Below are 20280 nucleotides of genomic sequence, written 5' to 3' on the forward strand. Positions count from 1 at the left end.
TTAGCATTTCCCCCTTCCATTGCTAAAGGTACCTAAATAAGAAAGATAAAAGCTTTTCCCTGAATTTTAAAGAACAGATGGAACAAATGTGAAGCTCCTGAAAAATTCTCTGTAGTCACTGTTCCCCTAAACATGGCTAACTCTACTAAGATGCTTGCATCCTCTTTAACTTGCCTTATCGCTTGAGCTCTTCTTCAAGGTCACCATCTGGTGGGGATTTGCAACAGATTAAGAAAAGAGTTCAACCAAGGGTGCTTTCAAGGCTGATCTGACCCACTTTCTAACATCTTACAGTTCTTACAATCCTTAAGTTTAGAGTTCATTTCCTCAGCATGATCAGTCAAGCTTCTTTTTTAAGAGAGCCCAAGAAACAGAAACTCTAGATCAGGGTTTCTCAGCCTTGGCGAGTTGAAGATGTGTGGACTTCAGAATTCCCCAGCCAATGGGAGTTGGTCCACACATCTTCAACTCGCCAAGGTTGAGAAACCCTGCTCTAGATCTTTCATCTGATTAAGGTGATCAATCAAGTCTAGCTGCGTTTTCCCTAGAATAGGCAATTACTGAAAAATCAGCCTCCCAAAGGGCTGCAAGATGAATTTGAGGGATCCTGAGAGAATGAATAAATAAAAGGGATGAAGGGGGTAATAGGGCAAAGTATTATGATTTGCCTCCAGAAAGATCTGAAATTTGGCCATTCACTGCTGAATTTTGGCCTCATAATCTAGGAGGCTGCCTGTGGTCCACAGGTCTTCATCCATCCTTGCCCAAAAAAACTGGGGAAGTTTCTACACCCAGTCTTGTCACCAGACCCAAGTGGTCATTGTGGATGTAGCACTCTTTATCACCTTCATTTGTGGCTCCAACTGGTGATGTTTGGAATTGAACACAGACATGTCTATTATGCAGGAGTGATATTCAAAAATGCTTGGAAACTACCATTAATTAAAAAGTCAAGTGCTCACTCGAAAAACCTCTTTGCTCCTGAATTTTTAAGAAGTAGATGTTTCAGTGTTTTCTTTTGTTGCTTAATCAATGGTATTTTGCATGTTATCATTCTGAAAAGTACTTCTTCCTCCTACTTACTGAAGAATGGTTAAAAAAACATTATTATATGCGTATGTCCACATATGTCACAGTTATGCGTAATATATACAAATATAACAAAAATAAAATGCTAACACGCAGAGTTTAAGAACAATCATATTCTTCTTCCCTTGTGAGTTCTATTAAGCTACGATCACATCAAAGTTGAGTTTATATGAGACAATGACTCACCAAAGAACTAAGGAATAGTGTAGACAACTGCCTGATCTGATGCTAAGTTTAAGTCAATACTGGTTGCTGATTGGAAGAGATCATTACTATCTTTAAAGCCCAGCATGGTCTGTATCATCTGAAGACCATCTGAACATCTGCTCAGGTTCCCTTCTATGGATGCTAGGTATTTCTGCTCCAAGAGGCTTACTCCCATATAAGTAGGTAATAAATTGGTTTTTAAAACTGAGTTCTATTACAACATTTGTTGGTATAGAAAATATGCTATTATTTCTTTTGCCCTTTCCTTTTTCTCCTCCCCCATATCTTACTTTCTTTCTTTGTATAGTTCTATTAAAGCAATAAAGAGTTTGAAAAGAATTTTAAAAAAGAATTCTAGTCTTAGTTGCACAAAACCAAACCATTTTAAGAGACATTACATGCTACGGTAGTACTGTAATATACCTGCAGTTTCCTACCAAGAAAATTTACAAAATAAGTTTGCATAATTAAAACACTACAGATAGCAGACAAAGTTAACAGTGAATGACTGTTAAACAGTGACTCTCGGTTTCTAATATTTTTCCATTTAAGATCACTCCATCCCTTCTGTCATTATTTTAAAAGTCTATACAAATATGATTGTACATGCTTTAACCTATGCATGCTTGTGGTCAAACTTCCTTCTGCGCACACTTTTGCCAATAATGGTTTTTGGACCATCAAAATAGATGTACTTCCCCTAGTGACCCCTTGCAACCATGAATGTACATTTTGAATAGCTTATCTTCCAAAACACCTGAATGACTGAAGTTCAGATGTTTGATTTAGAGAGGAGAATTAAGTGTTTTTAATTGTTGTTAGATGCCCAGAGTCATGAATTTGAGATGGGCGATTATATAAATTGAGAAACAAATAAAGCAATTAGGAAAAGAAAATGGTAGTAGTAAACAGATAAAATCAATATTGTTTCCTTCATCATGGATAACCAAGGAGGGAAAAAACCAATATATGGGTGAATGAGATTATGGATTAGCCAAACAAGTGACATTACCCAAATCCCCATAATCCATTTGCTTGAGGAGTGGAAAGTGGATGCCCGACTCTGCCTAAAAGAAGGGGCAAAAATTATTCCGGGAAGTTTATTGCAGAATATTAACTGCAAGTCTCATTCATTACCCTCTTCACACAACACACCCTGAATTCACTGAGCTAACAACAGCTCAATGTCCAAGAGACAGTCCTTTCACGCTTCAGACTCAGATCTGAATTTTTTGGGCTCTCTTCTTATTCACAGCAATCAAAGGATGAATTTGATGAATCCTAAAAACCAAAGTTGAAAAAACTCAAAGTACCTATCAGTTTACTGTCCTTTAGCAACTCACAGGACTAAAGACCTACTCTTCCACGATTCATTGAGAAGGCAAGGCTTGGGTGCAAATGATGCTTTCTGTGGGACCCCACAAGTGTGCCAAGCAGAAGAGCAGATGAGGAACAGTGGCTTAGCAGCTCAGAAACGCAACCAGGCTGCTTAGGGGGACCAATAGATGGGAAAATAACTTGCTGACCTGGTTCAGGACCTGCTTTTCTGGGACAACCTCTGGGTCCTGGTACCTGAATTTTAAAAGCCCTGATACATTTGTTTGTTTGTTTGTGTATTTACATGGCCTCCCATCTATCCAATGAAACAAGACTCCTATAAAAATCTCAATTCCCCCCAAATAACATTTACACACAGACATGCCAGACCTCCAATAAATTAACAGCCTGGCCCTAACGCACATGAAGACCACCTATCTGCTCTACTGTAAACCCACCTGCTCTAAAGACACTCCCCAGTTCTGAAATGTCTTCCCTGTCTCTGCTCTTTTTAGCACCAGGGAAATATCTTTTCATTGGCCTCTGGTTTTTAAGCTCTAGGTAGGTAAATCTGCTTTATGGCTCAACCACTTCAAGTATTATTTGATATTCTGCCCTTATTTCTAACACTGCAAGCTGCTTGAGACGTAGAAAGGTTTAGAAAGCTGCTACACAAATAAGTAATATTTGAAACTTTATGTTTAATTGCATTGTTTTACACTTACAGTAAGTAGATAAACAAAAGTAAAATAAAAACCAAAGATAAGCCAAGTTGTAAACTAAACAAAGTTCTCTGAATTACTCTAATAGAAAATACAAGGAGACTTGATTTATGCAGAAAGAACTTGATCTCTTCATATAAAGAAATGGACCTAGGCCAGAACTTATTATTTATTATAAGGCTTTTGAAGAATCTCTGAATATCAAAAAGGAAAGCTTTTCAGGAGGGAAAAAGGAGATGGGTGGGATTCTCTGTATTACTGTATTATGAACTCTTATCCTTCACATCATCCTTGGGTCACCACAGCAATCCCACATTTCTGTGCTTTTAGTTTGTGTAAAATCAACATCTACTCTGGCGCACGCTCATCTGCAACAAATCAAGAGTGGGTCAAAATGGCGATGCAGATAAAAAAGGGGTGGCCCTTTAATCACGCATTCAAGGCCACCATCTTGACCTTTTTGACTCCTTCCCCTGGGGATGCTCCTGGTGCAAATTCCACCTTTACATACTGACATCCTGGTGTCTCTTACAACTACATAAGGATACAGTTTGTGTCATGATGCATTATTTCCTCTCTCAACCCCTTTGTGGACCCCTTTGTTAGCTTCTAATTAATTCTTTTAATAAAGGTTGTGCCCTATTAAAAACTGTGGAATAGTACAGCTACCACTTTAAAGAAGTAACTAACAATATTTTCATTACACTCCTTAAGCTACCCACAGACATATGGATACTCTTATGTGATTAAACCAATTCCAAATTGACCGTATCTCTTTCAGTGCAGAATGATATATACAGATGATATAACTATTTTAGCATCAGTCCTAGAATACATAGCCAGGAATCGTTGATAACAGGGTAGCAGTACACAATACAGCATATTCCGTATTGAATGTCCAGTTCAGGAAATGGACAGGTTTACAAGTGGGATACTCTTCCAGGCTCAAGAACACTACTTTTGGCCGCCAACTGCTGATATATCAGAGATTAATATGTGAGACTACCCCGTACAGTGAGCTGAAACATTGACTAGCTTAGTGTCAGTCCTACAAGGTGAAGCAGACTAAGAAACCAATGCCATGTAGGGCAGGACTACTTTTACTGTAACAACTAAAGTACCAGAATCTTGCAAGTCAGAATGTGCATCCCCCCTTCCCTCACTTTATCTTCATGTGAACTAGGGAGTGGCTTGTCTGAGACGCTTTTACAAGTTATTTTCTTGGCCCGAACTCAAGCCCCTCTTATTTGACCACTGTCTTGGTAGCAGCTCTTCTCCTGTCCTTCAAGGCCATTCTCTATGTCCTCTACACCTACCTATTGAGAGACAAGGCACCCCCTGCTTTTGAAGGAGCATCCATGTGACATCATTTCCAAATTCCTCACTTTGGAAGGTTCTGCAGTCCCCAGTTACAATTCTGCCCAATAAGACAGAAGCAGGAGGTGGAAAGAGAGAGTAGGATTATCCAGAAATCAGTCTTCCAAAGAGAAACAAGCTATTACAGAAAAGGGATGTACCCAGATGAAACTTTTGATGCACAGCCATCTTGCTTCAAAAAACAATTTTTGTCTCAGGTGACTTCCTCTTCTAAAACCTTTTCCACCGCTCTTCCTTTTTGTGATATAGCAAAACACACATACACACACACACACACAAACCCAAAACTATTCACAAGAAAAAGAAAATCACTCCACTCTTCTGTTAGTTTGGCACAGTGAGTTAGGTTTCTCTCAAAACATAAACTCAAACTACACTGCCCTGAAAAACTGCCATCCCAGATAGGATCTCTGGGACAGTGTATTTTTCAAAGCCAAATTAATATATAATTTACACCTACCTTGAGGGAAATAATTTGGCTGAACTAAGCAGAGGAAAGCGTGGACAATGCGGAACAAAATCCCAATTGTTCCGGGCTCATAGTAAACGTTGGTGTCGTACGTCTTGCTGGGAACATACCCAAAATCCAGAGTTTCAGAAGGCAGTTGGGGCAAAGGCTGCCGTTCAGAAATTGTTCTCCCACAGAGCAGTAAAAGAAATAATAAATAAACTTCTCCAGCCATGGCTGACCAAACTCATAGACTGAGGCAGAAGGGAGGCAAAGAACACCCTTGAGATGAATATCTCTCCAGTGCTTTCCTGGGCACACACTTCAAAATTATTTTCTCGGAGCTCTTCATAGGAATCTGGCTAATAAAGAGAGAAAAGAGCTGTTTAACAGCTGTCATCTCACCCCTGGAAATCAGCAGACCCCCCCCCCCGAATGGATATAATATCCTGTGAAATTTTCAATATTTGGTATCTTATGGGAAAGCATATCAGAAGATCTGTATCCATTATATAAGTCCTTTTATTACAAAGGAAAGAAGGAAACACCACTAGGTTCTTGCAGAACAACTAACATTTAGAGCAATTGTTCCACTGTTAACATTTTTTTCATCATTAAAAATGGGGTTTGGGATTGACCATTCATCAACCCTGGATCTGCATTTATAGATGTAACATTTGCCATTTTAACATGAGAATGGCAGTATCTCTGCCTTCTTTCTTTCTCCCTGAGTCTCCATGGTACACCGCAATGCAGCTGAAAAATCAGTGCAATGGACTGTGGAATTCTGAGCAGAATTTCCAAACTGGGGTAAAGTGTCTTTCAAGTCAAACTTGATAATTTAAAGGACAAGATGATGCAGTTTTCATGGCAACCAACCCCACATCAAGAGTTTCTGGAGGCAGTTGGTACAGTGATGTGCCATCACCTTCTTCTGGAATATCTTTTCAACTTCCCTGTCAGTCTCCCATTCAAATACCAACCAGGGTTGACCCTGCTTAGCTTCTAAATCCAGAGAAGGGCTTCCAGCCACTGACACCTGCTGAGATGCAGAAAGTGACGATTCCTATATGCAAACACATCTTTTATTGCATCACACTATGTTTACTGGGCTACACCATAAAATGCAACATGTTGATAAATGCCCCCAGATTTTCTCTTCTATTGCTCCCAGATTATTTCAACAACAATTTATCAAATTCAAAATTCAGGCAAGTGGTATCTACTAACCTCACCTTTGGAGTTGCTAACAGCCAAGCTAGTATCATTTCTCCTGAAAAGACATTTCAGTCACGTCCTTTCTCCCCAGGCTGATTAATCCAAATATGTCCTAAAACAAGACCTGCCAAAACAATGAGAGATGAGATATTACACTTGATCTTAGCCAAAAGGCCTAGAAGCAAAAGGTTAGAGTGAACAGCCACCATGCTTTTAAATAATAGTATGGTTATGGTCATGTAATGTTAAATCATGATTTAGCTATGGGTTATTGAATAGATTACTACTGGCTGGTTCACACAATGCTTTAAGCTTTAATCCCTGGTTTGCAAATCATAATGGGTAGTTTGAACAATCCCAGTAAACCATAGCTGTAAATTGCTGCATAATATAATTGCAATTTGTCCATGGATTGGCAGAAATAAGAGGGATAGTCTACCAACTGTATCTGAGATGAAGTAAATATCCTAAGTTTCTATCTCTAGGGTCTCCAGTATGGTACCCCCACAAGAGAATAACAAAATCAGTGATCTTATCTTGCAGGCCTTAAAATCCGCCTCTGCTTTGTATGTAGGTCCCCATGAAAGTCAGATTTATTTTAGTGTCCCTCATTTGCTTCCTGGAAAATAGGTAAGTTTCATAACTTGATGACCACCATTATGGCAGTCATTTTATAAATGAACGCCCCCCCCTTCCGGTCAATCATTTTGTGAGGGTGCCCACAAGACTTTCAACAATCCAGTTTGTGTCATCAATCCCTAAATCTGGATTCCACCCCCCATTCCTAATTTTATCCTGTCTAGCATTCCTACTTTACTTGTAGCAATCTCTCTTTCCCCAAGATGGTTCCAGAGATACCCAACTACTATAGCCGCCTTCTCTGTTTCCTCTCTCTCCCTCCAAACACCTAACAGAGACAGACTTCAGGTTCCAAATACTTTCCCAAATCAACCACCCATTCCAGAAGTTCAGTTGAGAATATGGAGCTTCTATAGTGATCAACCTCATACTTATTTCTAAAGTTTCAAGCCTTCATGCAGATGTTCAAGGCCTCATTCGTCAGCAGTAAGATGTTTTCAAAAGGAAGTGAAATTGCATTCCATATGAAATACAAAATTAATCTGCTCAGGGCATTCAGTACAAAACATCTGCACAAAGAATTGAAGAACTGTAATGCTGAGATTTAAATGATTCATTTAAAATATAAAAACTCTACTTATCCAGCTTCTCCAGTATTTGGTAGTAAAGTTTCTGAGGCATAAATGAATTTTCAATATTTCTCCAAGCCAAAAAGAAAGAGGAAAAGGAAAAGAGAAACCTATAAGGAAATTATGGAAAATAGTATTTAATTCGTAAGACCAATCAATACAGAGGAATGAATCCTTACACCCAATCAAAAATTGGAATTGCTTCTATTGCAATATGATTAGATTAGAAATAATGCAATATTATATTACAATAGCTATTATAGCTTCAATTCCTAAATTGAAGGAAATTGGCTCAGGAAATGTTGATTTTTCATAAGATGTTCCATCAATATATAATGTTCTTATTTCTGCTATTTATTAGATCTGCCATTTAGGTAGCTATTTCATTGGTTCCCTTCTTAACTGAGTTTTGTCGTATGAAAATCAAGGAGAAATGTGGTATGAAAACACACTGGGGTTACACTATCTGTCTACAGAGAATAATGAGAACTTGCAACTTCATTTTTCAACCTATGGCTGCAAAAGTAGATAGTGAGGTAGGCACCTTTACTTGGAACAGCTTACATCCTATGACGATACCTTTAATGCCATCAAACAACATCTGCCTATCCCAGATCCTTGGGAAGGACTCGATAGGTGGATTAAAATGCTAAATCCAGTCTAAACATCTGGCTGACTGTGCGACCAACAAGAATAATAATAAGATGCTTGAATTCCCCATTGTGAACAACAGAAGCAATAGTTGAATATGCTGCCTGCATTAACAGCTAACAAGGAAGCAGGTGATAAGCAACTGGATTACTTCAGCATAGTCTATAAATAGCTTTCTTATTTACACATGAATATCCTCTCCTTCTCTTTGACAATGAGCCAAGAATACCCTGAGATGTGGAAGTTGGTAATGCTTATGGTTCCACAGGAAGTCCACCGCTGGAGCTGGACCCCATCCTGCTGTTGGGGATGGCACTGCACCTGACATTTCAGTCCCTCCTCCAGGCAGTAGTTAATCCCTTCTCCTCTGCAAGGAAGAGGTCCTCTACTATGAGAGACTGTCCTTTCCGACGCTTCCTTTCACTCTTGGGTTCCACAGGCTTGCCAGCACATAGGGGGTTTCAGTACTCAAGACTTCAGATGGCACATCAATTGTGTTGTCAGGTGGTCTACCAAAAGTTTGTCTTTCTTAGAATTCCACTTGTCCTGGTGGCAACTCAACTTTGTCTTCTTGACATTCAAGACATACATGATATCATAGCTTGATTCAAGTTTCACTCAGAGGTGAACTTCCACCTTTGCCAGTTTGTAGCTACAGTTCTTAAAACAAGAAGTTCTACAGCACTGTAGCATCCTGTGGCATCATGCCTTGGAGTAGTGAAAGGGGACCTTACTTCTTGTTGAGCATCTCTGATGGAAGGGTCTTGAAATCTTACACCATCTCTCCAGTGATTCCAGAAGGGCAATGCCAATTCTTGTGCAAGTATCCTTGGTGCCTTCAACCAAGAACATCTCACACAGTTTGTGAGGTGAAGAACACAACTTGTGCCAGTTATGTTTGTGTGGCCCATTATACAGTGCCAGCACTAATCCACTCACTCAGTTTAAATTCCCTATTAATTCTCCCAGTTTTTAGGTGGAAGGAAGTAAAAAAAAAATGAAATGGGATTAAAAGCAAAGAGGAAAGGGATCTCTCCCTTTTTTTCCACTTAATTCTTAAAACAGCATTTAAGCTGCTTTACCAAAACTAGGCAGCATTACCAACTACATGGATGATGTGGGGGAAGTTTTTCTGGAGTAGGCCACAGTTAATTTTCCAATAAATCTCAAACACCAATGCAACTTGTCTTTTTCCACAAAGCAAAAGTCCAAAATCTCTGCTTTCCAGCACAAAAATGGATCCTGACTTCACTGTATTATGGCTAATATTTTTTCCACATCTGGAAGCAAACAAATAGAACTGTGGGTCACCAGAAACAACATAGTCTGTTGTTTCCATTTCCCTCCAAACTGGTTATGTTTTCTCCTACCACATTTGGCACATCCCTAATTGAAGATGATCATAGTAAGACTCCATGTTTAAGACAGCATCATGTGGAAGCATAGAATTGTTAATTCCTGAGTTTGCAATGGTTGCATGTAGCAGCTTTTATACCAGAGGATTTTAATGCTATTTTAACTTGTATTAATGAAACAGGATTTACATAATTTTAAAATGGTTTCTGTCTTTGCTGCCTTCCAGTTGAGCAATCAGGTTTTAGTGAAAACCCTCTTTAAAAGAAAGCACATAAGGATAACTTTTCCAAAATGGATGTCATAAAACTGAAATTTGATGTTTTTAAATTGTGAGATGCCGCATAATTAAAGCCAATTAAAGCAGAGTACAGACAGCAAAAAATGATGACCCTAAAATCAACGCCATTCCAATTGACTGAAATGGTTTGCATTTCTGTCAACTACCAACATGTCAGGGTTATAATTTTGCTAACTGGAATAAAATCAGTTATTATTTATAAAAGCTTCCCTTGAACAACACCGTGCAGAAGGAAATGAAAAAGTATTAAGCAACATTAAAACATCCCCTGAAAATATCAAAGGATGATGCAAAACTTAGGATAGCTTCTAAGACACTAGGGAGGCACGCAGACTTTAAAAATAAGGCAAATTATCCCTTGTTTTGCCCTTCTGTTTGGAAAACCTATTTTCCTGCTTCAGTTTAATCCTGTCCAGAGTCACAACTAGTTGTGGTATTTACACTATGGTCCTACATTCCATACCTGCATCAGTGCCCTGCCAGACCCACCCGCTCAACTCCAAGGGTTTCATCAGGTTCCCAACCATCTAGAGGTTCTCACACAAGCCAACAGTGTAAGGTGGAGCAAGGATGAACTAAGCTCCTGAACAAGCATTTTGCATTTAAATTACAAAACACAACATGATTTTATGACCCCAGCAAGCTTGGCTACTTGGAAAATCAATCAGGCAAAAAGGAGACTGAAAATGATTCCTCAACCAGTTATTCAATCACACCTTTTTGAACCATTAGACAGAGATCTCAACAGAAAGTCTGCAATCAACAGATATATTTTATGAAAGAGTGAAAATAATAAATGCCACGGTTAGTTAAATTTTCTGCAAGAAGCTGGCATTACAACCAAGGACCAACTAAAGCAGTGTTGCTTTGCTCCTTCTGAAGTTACCCAGCTGGGGAAAACCATCCTTACTACAATGTTGCCAACTTATCCATGGTTATCTTGGTTTATTCAACTAACTCTGTAGACCATATGTGCAGTGCATTACAAGCTAACACCAGGTGGTAGGGTTTGCACACCATGTGAAACTAAAGTGTGGTTGTGTATTTTGGAGGCTAGGTGCATGATGCAAACGCAGCCAGTGAATTGCGAAGAGGGAAGCCGCCAAGATGGTGGCTTTCTTGCAATCAGAAAATCTTTGGCCCTCTTTAACTCCTTAATTGACTAATCTAAGGCAAAAATAGACAACTGTTGTCCCCCCACGCCCAGCTTTCAAACTAAAAAAGTTATAAAAGTAAAAACTAACAAAATATAGTGAAACTCTGATTTACTGAACCTCTATACAACAGATTTCACAAGCAACAGACTACATTCCCATAGCAATTTTTATCATTTGGGTCAATCTGCATCATGATGTAAATCACCCCAGTGATGTCTTTTCTGATTTAACCGACAAATGAGAATAACAGACACCTCCTTATCCTCCGTTTGGTCTTGAGTACTATAATATGAGTATAGGTCAGCAGACTGGAGCTCAGCAAAGAAGCTCCATTTCATACTGAGATGGTTTTTTAAGCTTGGAAGAATGATAGCCTAGATGCTCACAGATGCTCTGTTAGTATAACACTTAATCAGGGGCATCAGGGCAAGGGAGATGGTCAAAAACTGCAAGATGGCAGGCACAGCTTTGTGATCAAACTCCCGCGCATACCCCAATGGGCAGGGCTTCAACTGTGACTCTGTGCCCGCCATCTTGTTGATGTTGCAACCCAGACCTGGTAGACCTACCACACACTGGATTACCTGTCTGTGTTTAAGTTCATATCAACAATTAGGCTTCCCTGAAACAGGGATTTTTAAAACAGTTTTCCCAAACTGAAGGAACGGCAAATAACAACCCTAAAAAGCAGCCATATTTGGTGAAGACAAGAGAATTACAAACTTCTCACCTTGTTTTGAGTTGAAGGCTCTCAACTGAGCATGCAGGAAAAAACTTTGCCAGGCTACTTCATGCACATATGCTGTGTGAACAGGGTAGCTCTGCATGTTTCAAGAAGGAGCAGAGCTGGCCTCAGGCCCCTGTCAAGTCCCACTGTCGTAAACCCACACTTACAGCAATCTTTTACAGGCTCCTGAATTGTTCTCCTTGTTGTTGTCTTTTTAGAATGCATTTATTTATTTATCAGATTTATATCCCAGCTTTATTTTGTACAACTCAAGGCAGCGTACATAATGCTCTCTCCTTTCTTTTTTCTCAAACAACCCTGGGCTGAAAGGGGATAGCTGGTTAAAGTCTACCTCTCTCACACACACACCCCGCCCACACACACACAGAGTTTTTGTGCCTGGAGGAGGATTAGAACTCCAGAAACAGAACCGTTTCTGGTTTCTAATCTAGTACCTTCACTTGCAAGCCACATTGGCTCTTAATTTTAATTTATCTCCTGTTCTAGGTGGCGTACTCCCTTCTCCAATGGTTATTCTATTCTATTCCATTCCATTCCATTCCATTAATTTAACTCAACTCCAACTGAATCAGGGCGGCTCACAAAAATAAAAAGCAACATAAGAAACAATAAATTACAATAAAATAAACAAATTACAACATATCAAAACACAGAGGATCACACACAAAGGAGTCCCATTCATTCTATCCCAAAGCCTGGGAGAATACCCAGGTCTTAAGGCTTTCCAGAATGCCAACAGGGTGGGAGCCATATGGGTATCAAGGAGCATCTCATTCCAGAGGACAGGCCCTGCAACAGAGAAGGCACACTTCCTGGGTCTCAAAAGAGGACATTGTTTAATCCAGGGGACCTGGAGCGCACTCATATGGCTGGATTGTACTGGCCAGGCAGAAACCATGGAATCTCACAAATAGCTGGGCTCTATGCCATGTAGGGTTTTATAAGTGACAGCCAGTACCTTGAATTGCACCCAGAAGCAGAGGAGGAACCAGTGTAGCTCACAAAGCAAAGGTGTCATGTGGACATAGCAAAGTAAGCCCACCACTGTCATACCACTGCATTCTAGGCCACTTAAAGCTTCTGAGTAGTCTTCAAGGACAGCCCCATGTAGAGCACATTGCAACAGTCGAGCCGCAAGATGACAAGGGCATGGGTAATTGTCTGGAGGGACATCTGATCCAGGAAGGGATGCAACTGGTGCACCTGGTGAACCTGTGCAAAGGCCCTTTTGGCCACAGGCGCCACCTGCTGTGAGACCAAGACTGGGGAAGTGTAACCCCATCCAAGAGTAAAGATCTCCACTCAGTTTTGGTAGGACTGAGTCAGAGTCACTTCTTCCCAATCCAGGCCCACACAGGCTCCAAGCACTGGAACGAAACCTCGACAGCCTCACTTGGCTGCCCTGGGCTCAACAGATATAATTGGATATCATCAGCATACTGATGATACCACACCCCAAACGTGTGGATGACCTTATCCAGAGGTTTCATGTAGATGTTGAACAAGAGGGGAAAAGCATCCAGCCCTGAGATAGCCCACAAAGGAGGGTCTAGGGAGCGACATCTCTCCCCCCACCAGCCAATACCAACTGGCCTTGAAGGAAGGAGAACCACCATAAAACGGTCCACCAACCCCCAACCCCCAGAGACGATCCAGAAGGACATCATAATTGATAGTATGGAAAGCCACAGAGAGTTCAAGAAGCGCAAGAATGATTGCACCACCTCCATCCTGGCTCAACCACAGATCATGACCAAGGCTGTCTACATACTGAACCCTGGCCTGAAACTCGACTGAAATGTGTCTAGATAATCTGTTTTCTCCCAGACTCTCTGCAGCTGCAGTTTGACCACCTTCTCAATACCCTTCTCTAAAAAGGGAAGGTTGGAGACAGTGGCCAATCCTACTGCATGGACCCACTATGGATCTCCTCCCTGGCCACTTAACAATCCAGGATTGATTCTAGATCCAACAAACAGGTGGCTGAATGAACAGCACAGGGAGCCTTGTCCACTTCCTCAGGAGTCACTGACTCAAATTCATCCCAGATCGCACCACCAGACTTGTTATCTTGACAACAACCCTGCAAAGTACACTGGATTGAGAGAGAGAGCTATTTCCAGTCCCACACCTTCCCCTCGGCCCATACTGTTCTGCAGTTCAAGAATTCCGTAGACAAATTTATCTGCAGCTGTGGGAACAGAAGCATTTACATCTCAATATCTGTTGCATTCACACTTTGTCCCTCCCCAGGTCAATGACAGAACTGGTGATTCATTTGCACATTCACAGTAAGCTGGTCAGTATTAACTCTGGCTTGTTCAGGTTTTCTTGTGGGTTAGTAGGTTTTGCAAATCCAGCCTGTTTGACAAATCTATGGTTCACTGTGATGCACAGACCCAGAAAGAGGGTTAATTTTATAACTAGGTTAAATGTCTCCTGGGAATGCAGCTCTCCCCTGAAAGGTGAGCACAGAAGGCAAATCATGTATTTCTAATAACGGAATTCACGCAGACCTGAATCCAGGACTTCAGCCACACAATTTTACAGGACATAAATGGGGGGGGGGGTGCGTGGGTGCGTGCAAATAATCAACTCGTGTCCTCTCCTCCCACCTTTTTAAAAAAAATTTCAGAGGCAAGCACTCGCGCACCTCGGCTGGACCGGCCAAGCCCAGGAGCCTTTCCCCGAGGGGCCGGGTGGGTTCCTGGGTGCATCTCCTCGCGGGTTCCCCCGTTCCCGCTGCCCCCGCCGCACCGAAGAGAGCAACGCCCCGCCGAAGCAAGCGCTCGCGCGGCATCCGCTCTCTCTCGCTCCCTCTCGGCGAGCGGCTCTGCAACCCAGCGCCCGCGGGACCCCGTGGCCGTCCCCCGGAGGGCGAGCTGTTCCTCGCGAGTAACGCCGCGGAGCTCCCCGGGCAGGCGCAGCTCCGAGCACGCCCGCCGCCGGCTCCTTCCTGCCGTAGAGCCCCCGGCGCTCCTTCTCCGGGAGCGGGGCCGGAGCCCCACTTGGCACTCACCCGCCCGGTGGTCCCGACCGCCGCTCGGCTCGGCTGCTCTCCACGCGCAGCAGCTGCTGGGCGGCCGCTCAGCCGCGCACGCTCCCGCTCGTCTCCGGCCGGCTCCTTATTGCGCGCCTGCCCCGCGGGGAGCGCGCCTGGGAAAAGCGGGGGTGGGGCCTGGCGGAACTCCCCCCCCCGCCCCAGTAATGGCTCAGTCGGGGCAGCTTCCTCGGAGGCAGCCGCTGCGAGACCCCGCAGCAAACGCCCCGATCGCTCGCTGGGAGGAGCCGGGAGCCGCTGCCGAGCGCGGCGCTGGAGGGTCGGGGCGCCGCTGGCGGAGAGGCAGGGGCACGAGCGCCGACCCAGGCTCTGAGCCCCACGGCGGCTGAGCGGATGGGCTGCGGCCTGTGGGGGTTCAGCGGGGGGCGGGGAGGATCCCAAGGTGCGGGCGGAAGCGGAGATGCGGGCGAGCCCAGGTGGCAAAGCGCGATGCTCTTCGGGCGTGCAAAGCGAGTTGGGGCGGAGTGGGAAGCCCTGATTGAACTGTGGTTTAGTGGGATGCAGGACTGGCCGTTGGTCATCCCCCCAGCGAGGATGCTGAAACCACAGGGGCCCTCTTCCTTTCTTTCTGCGCCCCCCCCCCCCACATTTAATAGGAGGAGCACCACCTCTGCTTCCCTGTGCATCGAGGCAACTTCGGTGCATGCCGGACCAAGCGGATAAAGGAGTCAAAAGGTCAGTTGATTCCTGGATATGAAAGAAGTCACCAAAGGGCATCAGTCCGACATCTAGAGAAGGGCTTCTGCAAACTGGATAGTACGGTTGGGTGTGTTTCCTGTGTCTCTGGAAGCAAAGGAATAGGATGAAGGGGGAAACCAGGATTCACAACCTTCTGGGCCCCTGGGATAGTTGGAATTTGGAAGGTGCCTTTGCAAAATGGCTGCAAAATGGTAGCCCTTGCAGAGCCCACTTGAAGAGGAGGAGGAGGAGGAGGAGGCTGAAAGCTTGTGGTTTCTTTGCAACCACCCCTTTATGTGTATGGAAAGATCTTTTGAAAAATAGAAAAAAATCCTGAGGAAACTAAAGGAGATACTTATAGGCCTAAATTGGGGACCCTGAAGGTGGAAATCTTTCCATTTCTTCTGGGGCCTTTTCCTTGTATGGCAGGCCTTTCTATATTTTGACAGATTATCAAATATCTAAGGTAGTGTTTGTCAACCTTTGCAACTTTAAGATGTGTGGACTTTAACTCCCAGAATTCCCTAGCCAGCAGATGGCTGGGGAATTCTAGGAATTGAAGTCCACACATCTTAAAGTTGCCAAGGTTGAGAAACACTGATCTAGGGACTTCTCTGCATACGGTTAAAATGTTTTCAAACATGCTTTTCAAATGTGAACACTGGATGGAACTCATTTGACTTTTCCATTTTGTGTATCATGCAAGTAAATTCATCTGTAGCAGGAGTTGTACCTGTTAATTCAATGAATTCTGAGTGGAATCCAGTACATATAAAGTGCAAACCTGAAAGACTGTGAGCTTTCAAGAAATCCACAAGCAGAACATTTCAAACATATCTTCACACGCCCTGATGTTGCCTTGGCCATGTCAAAATAAGAAGGGAAAAGCTGCCATAACACTGATGCAGCTAAGGATGACTTCTGCCTGTCTCAGTTGTGGGGATGAGATGAAGGTCATGGCATGAGGATAGGGACAGACAAGTGGGGCTAGGGTATGTTTGGGTTGGGGTTAAGGGTGAGTGGGGACATAGCCAAAGCTGAAAAGTAAAGTAGCTTATAGGCTGGAAGAGAGAATATATGGATGCATTATTACTGAAATGTAATTAAAAGCTCAAGATTTAAAGGTTTGGTTTGGTTTGGTTTGGTTTGGTTTGGTTTGGTTTGGTTTGGTTTGGTTTGGTTTAGTTTATTAGATTTAGAGGCCACCCAACCAGAGCAATGCTGGGCTTTATTTTCCTTTCTTTGCTGGTCACTGACCAGCAAAATTTACATTTGATGTTAAAATTAAGGCCATCCCATTATGCCAATAATTTAACTTACGTGCGGCAAGAATAACCAGGGTTTAAGAACAAGTCTGAGCAGTTTACAAGGTTGGGTGTGCTGAATGGGATTGAATTCCTTGGGTTCAGCTGCCCTTGGCTCCAACTGAGTTCCTAATTTCCTCACTTCCTCATTTGTAAAAAAAGGATTTTTTACAAAATGGGCAGGGAGTTGGTAGAGAACAACAGTGCAAACAAATGAGTCAATTGATAGGCAGATAGGAGCTGATTTCCCCTCCAAGAAGCTTGTTCAGCTAAAAGTGAGAATGTCTAAGTGTGTGTGTAGTTATGGGTTATGGTTGTGCGGCCCTCAGCAGGGCATCAAAAAATTTGGGAAGAAATTGAAAGAGGTCACAGTCTCGACCTCCATCCAAGCTGCAGCTTTGCTAGACGGAGAGGAAGACGAGTCGCTCTCAGGAAGGGGCCAGGGTGCCCTATCAACACTCATGGCTGCTGCCCTTCTTTCTAATCATGACTTGACTTTTGGAACCAAAGTGACTGACCATGAAGCCGAGATCAGAAAGAAGAACAGCAGCAAGGAAGTGTTACGGCTGTCATCCAGATGGACTTCAACTCGGACTTTCCTGTGCATGAAATTCCTTTGCGTATTTTACAAGGATGCAGAGGAGAAATTCTTCCCTGCCCCGCCATGAGATTCCCCCCTTTGGTAACGGTCACCTGGAAACTGGTGAAAATGCCTTTTTTTACAGAAGGCCTCTAGAGGGGAAGGTGGCCCCCAGATTCCCTGTTTCAATTTATTTTTTAGTTTGCAGTGATATTGTTGATTTGGAGGGTGCCTCACGTTGCTTTGAGATTTACCATGAATGTTTTAACATGTCCTGTAGATTTTACTGTTTTGTAAGCTGTTTTAGCTCTGAGAGGTCAGGAGTGTCCTGTTGTCTGAAGTGGTCCTGTGCCATCTGCTCTGCTTATGTGATCTGGATGTTGCTGTCTAGGAAAGCCACAGTGGCATCAGTGGCATTGTGATGTCTTCCCATAAATTACCAGATTTGTGACATTTACCTAATGATACCATGGATATGATGGGATGTAGATTCCTGTGGGGTTAAGGAGTTAATGACACAAGCATCACACAAATGTCCTACAGTACTTATGTTCTTTCTTTAGACACTGGCATGCAAGTGTGTTGTCACTGGGCATCTTCAGTTTGCTGTAGACACAACTGCCTAGTCTGAACTCAGGTATGCTAAGACGATGGCTATGTGTGAACTCAGCAATTTCCTGAACCTCTTTATGCAGGAGATTTCAGACGTTAGGGTTCACACAACACATGAAACTGTATTGTGGTTTACTTGAGGCTTAGTATGCTGCATGAAGCAGTCTTTGTCTTTGTAAATCATGGTTTTAGGTTAACATATTCTATAAGCTTAATTGTTTGTGGTTTACTCAGTAAACCATAGTTATGCAAACTGGGCTTAGTGTGGCAAAGGAACACAGGCAATGCTACATACTGTATTCTCTTTGGACAGATTTTACAGGGTTATGGGTGCTCTACCGAAGTTTGACAACTCGAGTACAAGATAAACAAGTGAGGAAGGCTGTTCTAAACAAAATCTTTGTTCACACAGCAAAGCTGAAGCCAGGTTAATTAAAGACAAAGGAAGTGATTTGCATGTATAGGTATTTCCCAGTATCAAGGAAACTGGCAAATACATATGTCTTTCACCAAGCTTCTAACTTATTTTAACAATACTGATTTTAAATGTTGATTTTAATTGCATTGGTGTTATTGCTGTGATTTACAGTTTGCATTTTTAGTCATTGTAAGCCACCTCACATGTTTCTACAAACAGGAGGAGGATGCATTCACTAATGAATAATTAAATAAAACACAATATTTCTGTCTCCTAAGGCCATTCTGGGAAATAGCCCTGTAATGCATCCATGGTTAGCTTTTTGAATAGCAATAAATGGTTTACAGGAGCGCATTTTTAATCCATCCCATTTAACCTTCGTTTACCAAGCCTGCCTCAGTTGCTTTCCAAGACTGCAGGACATCCTCACTTCTTATTAGCTGGGACAAACTTTACTCCAGCAGTGTAAGGTTACTACTTCAATAGCAGTGAAGTTATGAAATTATCTTGATCCAATTATCCCAAGAGGAAAATAACTCTCAATTGGTCTAATTGGACAACAAATTCCTTTTTGGTAAATTTAACTGAAAAGATGTTGCTGATCAGAAGTTTTTTAACCCCCTGGAGATGCTATTTCCTGCTGGGCATTCTTGCAGGGAAAACCATATCTTTTGGGGGGTGGGGGTAAAAACAAGGAAAATGCTACATCCTGTGCAACATTGGCTGCATTGCAAGTGTGGTCTCATCAACAGCTGACCAGATTTTTAGTCTTGTTTATTGTTCAATGCACGGGCACCCACAGGTCAAAAATGTCAAGATGGCAGCTGGAACAATGTAATTAAAGCCCCACCACTTTTTAATGTGTGTCACAATGTATTTTCAATCACACAATCATTGCCGGCTTCTTGACTTTTCTGACCCCCATGTTCACTGTGTCTCAGAATCCCAGAAAATTGAATTGCCTGATAAAAGACCTCAATTAACTGGCTAAGTCAACAGTTGTGTGAATGCAGACTTTATCCCATAGTTTAAAGATGATCCTCAAATACCTGTAACCTAATTAACCAAACTGCTACATCACAAGACTAAAAAAAGATGTCTCAATTGCCAGTTATGAAAGAAGATGGTGATAACAAAGAAAGGAAAAGAATGGGATAAAATTTTGATTTAAGCTATTTATGGGGATAGGAAATGGTTCTACTTTCAAATAAAACTTTTGCTGTTAAGTCTGTGAACTTTATTAGGGCAAGGTATTGTCCAAGTTAATTTCTTGTTCTGAACCATCACTTCTTTAACCATGATTTATTTCACAAATGATACTTGATTGGGCTCACACACAACAGACTAAGCCACGTGTTTACAAACCATCATAACTGCTTCATATATTATCTTTGGCAAGTGAATGTTTACAGTCACAGGTGCTAGACGTGCATTAACTGGCTAAGCTAAAATCAAACAAGTCACATTAGACCGAAGTTAACACGTTGAGCTTCATATAGTAGGTGAACGGACATTGGACACCAAGTCTTTCCAGCTTAAGCTAACTTTATTTACCTTGTAGAAAAAAACAGTAAACTGAAGTCCTTTGCCCTTTGTATTCTTTTATGAAATCTACCATAGTCCCTAAAAAGTTGCATTGGGATTGGGGAAGGGAGGCTGCTCATTTGTGTAAAAATCTCAATATAATGTGGTCAATGCTGCTATTTCCTTTCTCATGAGTATCTACTGCATGCTATTTCAGGAAATCATTGGTGCAGAGAAGATTCCCATCGGGCTAGGATGTATTTCTCAGAAAAGCTGCCCAGATTGTAGCAAAGACAGGAAAGCTGGA

General features: G+C 42.3%; 1 protein-coding gene across 5 annotated transcripts in view; it reads right to left on the bottom strand.

Moving 5' to 3' along the window:
• The window catches only part of PROM1 (prominin 1), a 70223-nt gene extending 55243 nt beyond the window's left edge, over window positions 1-14980 (bottom strand). For 2 of the 5 annotated variants that reach the window (XM_088131455.1, XM_088131452.1), the window contains exons 1-3: window positions 14816-14980; window positions 6396-6502; window positions 5173-5522 (exon numbers count right to left, since the gene is read on the bottom strand). In XM_088131455.1, the coding sequence (XP_087987581.1) occupies window positions 5173-5395 (223 nt within the window). In that variant the 5' untranslated portion in view covers window positions 5396-5522; window positions 6396-6502; window positions 14816-14980. Of the gene's footprint in view, window positions 1-5172; window positions 5523-6390; window positions 6503-14815 lie in introns of all 5 variants that reach the window. The other 3 variants (XM_088131457.1, XM_088131454.1, XM_088131453.1) reach the window with 2 other exon arrangements.
• Window positions 14981-20280: the final 5300 nt, after the last annotated feature.

Source organism: Python bivittatus, unplaced genomic scaffold (assembly GCF_059951505.1).
Source record: "Python bivittatus isolate LINGU-HERP-01145 unplaced genomic scaffold, Pbiv_v1 ctg000960_np1212, whole genome shotgun sequence".
Classification (NCBI taxonomy): Eukaryota; Metazoa; Chordata; class Lepidosauria; order Squamata; family Pythonidae; genus Python; species Python bivittatus.